Below are 7,500 nucleotides of genomic sequence, written 5' to 3' on the forward strand. Positions count from 1 at the left end.
ATATCTTCTGCTGGGCAAAAAAATGTCAGCAAGCAAAGTAAGCCTGGTGAAAACTGACAACTCAAAGCCATGAAGGAATTCAATGACATCAAAATAAATTGTTTTCCTACATGAACATGTCAAGTCAAGTCAAAAACACGCAGAAAATACTGAAGCAACTTTAACCCATAAAGTATTAAGTTTAACTTTTACTCAATTACCTTGCCTGCTCGGATCTTTTTGGTTGCTTGGCACTTTTCAACGTCCCCATAAGCATTCAACCCTTTTAACAGCTTTACAGCTGCTTTGGTCTTCTGCAAAGATTCAATGCTATTTGAGACAACCAATGGAACTTCAGGGATCTCATCAATGCGGTGTCCACGGGCCATGACCAGCGCTGGTAAAGCAGAAGCAGCCAAGGCTGAGCACATGGCATAGCGACGTTGCTTCTGGTTGATCCTCCGGTGCCAGCGACGCCAAGTTTTAGTAGGTGCAAACATACGTCCACCACGGCACATCTAAACCATTGTTAAAGTATCTTGCAATGAAGAATATTCACAATGAACTAATGTCCAGTACAAATTTATAAGAAATCTTGACTACTACAGTATTATACCCATCTTAATCGACAAGAGAGACAAGCAAAAACATTGATAAATTCCCATATTTTTTAAGTCCACATTACAAAACACTTTATTAAAATGCTTAAAATAAATTCAACATTTCTTACTTTTCAACAGTTCTTTGAGGCTCCTTCCCTCAGGGAAATGATGAATGATTATTTCATTCTTCAAAATACATTAAACTTAAACAAGACCTTATTAACCCTTTGACACCCACACCGGCTTAAATGCCAGACGATTTTACTCGTCAATGGGGAACCCCTGGGAGTCAATGGGTTAAAACTTTAATCCAATACCAGAATCAAGACTTAACCTCACAACAGGCTAACAGAAGAAAACTTTGTTAATCAAGGGATATGTACTTACAGGCCCACCAAATCTTTTTAACCAACAAGATTGCAGTACAACACAACTCCTCCTAACCTCTCATTTTCATTGAACTGGTGTAAAATTCAGCTCAATTGAGTTCAGGATTTGGCTCCATTGTATATTTTTTGTTTGCCTACTGTTTTCTGAACTAATCACAACAGTCCTTGTAATACATGTAGCTGTGTCCCGACCCAAAAACTAGGCTCGCAAAAAGTGACATGGGTTCAAATCCTGTAATTAACGCCTGATTTTCCCTACATTACCACTTAATTTTCATAACTGCAACGATCTAAAATTCAACAGATGCTTCTCTCCAAAGTTCAAATACAACTCTTGCACTAGGATCCTGTACAGCTGCGCTACTTGCTAGTGGGGGACTACACCTGAGAGTACTGGTATTTCCCCATATCAAATACTCTACACAATTTATGAGAGAACCATGAACACAAACAAAATTAAAAACAAGGTTGGAAAGATCCAGGAAATGGAATGACCCAGTTGTTGTTATCTATAGCCAATTAATATTATTATCAGGAAAAAGGATACATTGCCAAAGGCACCCTGACCAGAGCGATGAGTCCCACCACCCCGGACACGAGGAATTCGAGCCACAGCACGTCCTGTGCCCCAAGATTCAGCTGATGTCTGATGGCCAGCAATCTTGCTTACAGCGTATGGTTGCCGCTTATTCTTGGCCATATTGGTGTGAACAAAGTTAACCACATCAGGTCGGATAGGAGCCTTGAAAACTGCAGGGAGAATGGTTTGCCCTGCATTTTCTCCTGCGTCATTATAGACCGTTATTTGAGGTCTTGCCGCCTTAAAAACAATTCAACAAGCAAAATCAGTAACCTGATGCCTTAAGAGAGAGCATTTTCAGGGCCTTTCCTTTAGAAGTGATGTGTGGTGCATTCCACCACTACAATTCCTCTAACTAAAATAATATACACAGACCCTTGTTAAAGGTGAACAGACATGAAAGGCTTAAAGTATATTTGCCTTTTGTCATAAATCAACAAAACTTGTTTGATTGTATGCTAACAGAGCTGCTTTGTTCTTTTCAAGACACTTCCTGCCTACCAGCCAAAACTAGCTGGAAGTTATCAAAAGAAAGGAAAGCGAAAGACAATGTCCATGGTTTCATGAAAAACACAAACAGAACCTTCACGCTCACTGTTTTCTATTAGCAACATAGAGGAAGTCAAAAGGTGATGAAACTTTCCCAACACTTAAAACTCCATATCCAAAAAAGAAATTGATTTGCTCTTGCTGTTGCGAGTACATGTTACGGTTAATTTAGTCTTCCCAGGTCGTACATCAAATATTTGATGTTTACTGTTACCTTGTTGAATTTCTTTTATTCTGAATACATATAATAGAAATATTATCATTATGAGCCAATAAAAATTGTTATATTATTGTTTACGGACCAAGAAGCATTGCTTCAGATGTCTAATAAATACCGTATTTACCCGTGTACGAGTCGATCCAGTGTATCAGCCGACCCCCCATTTTTTATGGCAAAAAAAGCAATTTCTTAATTTCTTTGTTAAATGTTACTGTCACACTAATCTTGTATTCTTCAATTTCTGGAAATGTGGATACACAAAAAAATCAGGGCCCCAAGGGCTTAATAGTTTTCTGGTTCAGCAGTTGTTGTATATGCAGGCATTTTGTCCTTGAGTTTCGAAAAAATTCTCAGAAAATCCAACATGAAAACCTCAAACTAACCTGTTCCGTTGTTCAACAATAAAGGGCTTTAGAGGATAAGCACAACATCAGAGAAGCAGGAGTCAATCTTTGATAATAACTTGCGAACGATGCGAAAATGTGCAAGGTTTAATTGGTCCTTGACTTATAATTTCTCACATGACAAACAAAACAAAACTCATAAACCAAACAATACAAAGATTGCAAAAGCATTTAAATCAGCCAGGTTTGTATAAAGAATAAAATTCAATCATTACCAACCAGCATTTTCATGCAACACGAGTGACGATGCTTGCACGCAAACATGAGGTATTGTGCCAGGTTACTAAGCCGTTGAACGATCGCATTTATTTGAAGAAACAGAAATGCCTTTTAGAGCTTTCCGCCTTTGGAAAACGAGAATTTCCAGTGTCTATTTCATATATTTGTGCTTGTGAGTATCTTCAACATTTAGAGTTGGACAAATCCTTTTTCATTTCAACTAGAATTGCTTACATTCATTTTGAAGTCTTTTGTCAGCTTTTGTCCACTGCGTTCGTTATGCCCAAGACAACATTATTACGTTAATTTTGAATAAATTACTTAGCTGGAACTTGGCTCAGAATCTTTGACCCATGTATAAGTCGAGGGCAATTTTTGGAGCTTCTTTTGAGGCCATAAAAGGTCGACTTATACACAGGGAAATACGGTACTCTCTGCAGTTTTCTTATTGAACTTCACCAAAACCCAACTTGGTTTTCCAACTTCTGTGGCTCAAGTTTCAAGTGACATCACAGGCAGACAACCCTGAGGATGCGAGAGCGTGTGATGTCATGTTATTTTGAGACAGCTGTAACGGCTGATTCAACTGATCAAGGGAAATGTTTCATCATAGACATCAAATCACGATGTTTCCTCACGAAAATCCATTTTATGGACAGCCAGATAAATAAAGTTCACTCACCTACTATTTTCTGCATTGTCCCAGGAGATCTGAGGGGTTTTTGGGATGCTTCGTTTTTCCCTTCAGATCTGACATGTTGTCACCTACTGCTTCCAAGACCACTCATGGCAGAGTGCCTCCAGAATTTAGCTGAATTTTTCCCAATTCCACTTGGCTTCCCAGCCTTGGGCACTTGAAAAGTGCAGATTTTTAATTTTGTCCATCTTGGGGGAAAGATGAGCTTTTTGATCAAATTCCAATGATTGACCACTTCTGTCCCAATCATGTGCCGATGGCAAAAACCTGAGCGAAGCTGGAAAATTGAGTAGGATTTTCAGGTTGCAGAGCCGTGTAAATGCAATGAGTTTTGGCATGATGCTAGCAAAATTATCAACTTTTCACATGCCCAAGGCTGGGAAGCAAGCGACCCTTGGAAGTGGGAGAAATTTGGCTAAATTCTGAAGGCACTTGGCCATGAGCAGTCTTAAAAGCTGCACGCCTTGTCTGTTTATATTGTACAAAAATTTGGTTTATCAACGGAGTTGATAATGTAAATTGACCACCGTACAGAGATTCTAAAAGCTGATGTTTCGAGCGTTAGCCCTTTGTCAGAGCGAATCGAGAGATTATGGGTTACCTGTAGTTTTTATAGTAGAGTAGGAGCTACGCTATTGGTGGTAACATGGCAACGTGAAAAATAGGAATATATTAGTTAAATGAAAAGCGTTTGTTAATACCGTGAGGATTAAGGGTGCCAATTTGAAAGATGAATTTTTGTTCCAGATTCTTGCGGCTTTCCGTCGTACCTAGATGTAGGGAAAGGCCGCAGATAGCCATGTGTTTTTTGGAGTGGTTAGGCAGATTAAAATGGCGAGCGACTGGCTTAGATGCATCCTTGTCATTCTTCTCAACATCGCGAAGGTGTTCACGGAATCGGTCACCTAGTCGTCTACCTGTCTCACCAATGTATAATTTATTGCATAACGTACAGGTTATGCAATAAATGACATTTGCGGAGGTACATGTGAAATGATCGGTTATCTTAACAGATTGCTTTTCTATTAAGCAAGATGTTGAAAAATTCCTTCGCCGCGTTCAGTTAAAAGCCTTTTTTCACGACAAAGAGGATGATTCGGACACTTCTAATAAAGATATTTTTGAAACACTTCTAGTTCGCAAATCCAAATGGACTCCCCCAGAGGGACAATTTGCCTCTTTAGATTTTTTCACCAAAAAATGCCATCACGACATTCACAAACTTAAATTCAATCGCAACGCTAAATTTTCCAACCTTTCCTCGGAAGAGTGGGCGGCGCTTAAAACTCTTAGTAAACGCAACGACATAGTTGTCAAATCGGCCGACAAAGACGGCGCGGTAGTTGTTTGGCGGTCCGACCTTTACCAAAAAGAAGCTTTGCGGCAACTTTCCGATACCTCGTTTTATGCCAAAATCCCTAAAGATCTCACTTCCAAAAATCAAAAACTTGTCAAAGACACCATTCAAAATCTTATAGTTAATCAAGAATTACCGGACACTGCCACTAATCTCATCATCAACACTCCTAGAACTTCGTGCATTTACTTCTTGCCTAAAATTCACAAACCCAACAACCCAGGTCGACCTATCGTTTCTGCCTGTAGTTGCCCCACCGAACTCATTTCTAGCTACTTAGACATGATTATGACGCCTATCGTCAAATCTTTGCCATCATACATTAAAGACAGTACACACGCACTACAAATTTTCCGCGATTTCAATTTCTCAGGCCAAGACAAACTTATTTTCACCATGGACATTACATCTCTATACAAAGTCATTCCTAATAGCGAAGGTCTTCAAGCACTTAAACACTTTTTCGATCAACGCACTGTCAAAGAACCTAGCTCGGAAACACTCCTCCGCCTTGCCGAACTAGTTTTAACGCTTAACTGTTTTTCATTTGCCGGCAACTATTACAAACAAATTAATGGTGTAGCGATGGGCACAAGAATGGGACCCAGCTATGCCAATCTTTTTGTAGGATATGTTGAATACCAATTTTTTAATCAGTACAACGGCCCCAAACCTGAACTCTACGGCCGCTACATCGACGACTGCATCGGCGCTATTTCATCCAGCAGAGAAGAACTCGATCAATTTATAACCTCCATCAACTCTTTTCATCCGGCTCTTAAATATACCTGGGAAATTTCGGAAACTTCATTGGCTTTCCTAGATATCAAAGTTTCTATTAGAGGCAATGTGCTATGTACTAGTGCGCACTACAAACCTACTGATTCACACAGTTATTTGTTGTATTCATCGTCACATCCATCACATGTCAAGAACTCCATTCCTTATTCTCAATTTCTTAGACTTCGACGTCTATGTAGTGATGACTCCGATTTTTCCAGCAAATCAGAGGAGATGTGCCAGTTCTTCCAAAAACGTGGCTATCCTGTCTCTGTGGTCAAAGCGGGCCATCATCGCGCCCAACAATTTGATCGACAGTCGTCACTACAAACGTCACAGAAAGATAAGAATGACAGAATTCCATTCACCCTCACTTTCCATCCTCATAATCATGCAGTCAAAAGCATCATTCTTAGTAATTTTAAATTACTCCAAAATGATCCCGAGACTGGTAGAATCTTTTCGCAACCTCCACTTATTTCATTCAAACGCGACAAAAACGTAGGCAACTTTTTAGTTAGAAGCGCGTTCAAAACCAACGAGCAACCCGGCACTTTCAAATGCGCGCGCTCACGATGCAAAACTTGTCTTTTCATTGTTAACACTAGCAAGATATCGGGACCTAAGCGATCTGTTAAGATCACCGATCATTTCACATGTACCTCCGCAAATGTCATTTATTGCATAACCTGTACGTTATGCAATAAATTATACATTGGTGAGACAGGTAGACGACTAGGTGACCGATTCCGCGAACACCTTCGCGATGTTGAGAAGAATGACAAGGATGCATCTAAGCCAGTCGCTCGCCATTTTAATCTGCCTAACCACTCCAAAAAACACATGGCTATCTGCGGCCTTTCCCTACATCTAGGTACGACGGAAAGCCGCAAGAATCTGGAACAAAAATTCATCTTTCAAATCGGCACCCTTAATCCTCACGGTATTAACGAACGCTTTTCATTTAACTAATATATTCCTATTTTTCACGTTGCCATGTTACCACCAATAGCGTAGCTCCTACTCTACTATAAAAACTACAGGTAACCCATAATCCCTCGATTCGCTCTGACGAAGGGCTAACGCTCGAAACGTCAGCTTTTAGAATCTCTGTACGGTGGCCAATTTACATTATCAACTCCGTTGATAAACCAAATTTTTGTATACTACTTTCCCACCGACGCAGCACCACAGTTTTTTTAGAAACTACCCCTTCATTCATCTGTTTATATTGTAGGTGACGATGCATCAGATCCGAAGGGAAAAACAAAGCGTCCCAAAAACCCATCAAATCTCTTGGGACAACAAACAAAATAGTAGGTGAGTGAACTTTACTTATCTGGCTGTCCATAAAATGGATTTTCTTAAGGAAACGTCACTATTTGATGTCTATATAGCACATTTTCCTCGATCAGTTGAATCAGCCGTTACAACTGTATCAAAATAACGTGACATTACGGGCTCTCGCATCCTTAGGGTTGTCTGCCTGTGGTGATATTTTTAAAACACTATTCAAGTTAGTCAAACGAAATTAAAACAAAGAAAATGGGGACACAAAGTAACATACACACAGTGTAAGCTAATATAGATAGTCACAACAATAATAATAATAATAATAATAATAATAATACTAATAATAACAATAATAATAATAATGATAATAATAGTGACAATTACACCGTAAACACTGGATGCTCTAGATTTGAAATATGTTCCCAAGGAAT

At 39.4% G+C, this 7,500-nt stretch overlaps 1 protein-coding gene across 1 annotated transcript in view; it reads right to left on the reverse strand.

Annotated features, from left to right (window-relative positions):
- The window catches only part of LOC138042065 (large ribosomal subunit protein uL4B-like), a 14,876-nt gene that overhangs the window by 6,363 nt on the left and 1,013 nt on the right, over positions 1-7,500 (reverse strand). Inside the window, exons 2-3 of the mRNA XM_068887807.1 lie at positions 1,518-1,790; positions 201-497 (exon numbers count right to left, since the gene is read on the reverse strand). Of these exons, the coding sequence (XP_068743908.1) occupies positions 201-497; positions 1,518-1,790 (570 nt within the window). The remainder of the gene's footprint in view (positions 1-200; positions 498-1,517; positions 1,791-7,500) is intronic.

The sequence above is a fragment of the Montipora capricornis genome, chromosome 3, assembly GCF_036669925.1.
Source record: "Montipora capricornis isolate CH-2021 chromosome 3, ASM3666992v2, whole genome shotgun sequence".
In the NCBI taxonomy this organism is placed as follows: domain Eukaryota; kingdom Metazoa; phylum Cnidaria; class Anthozoa; order Scleractinia; family Acroporidae; genus Montipora; species Montipora capricornis.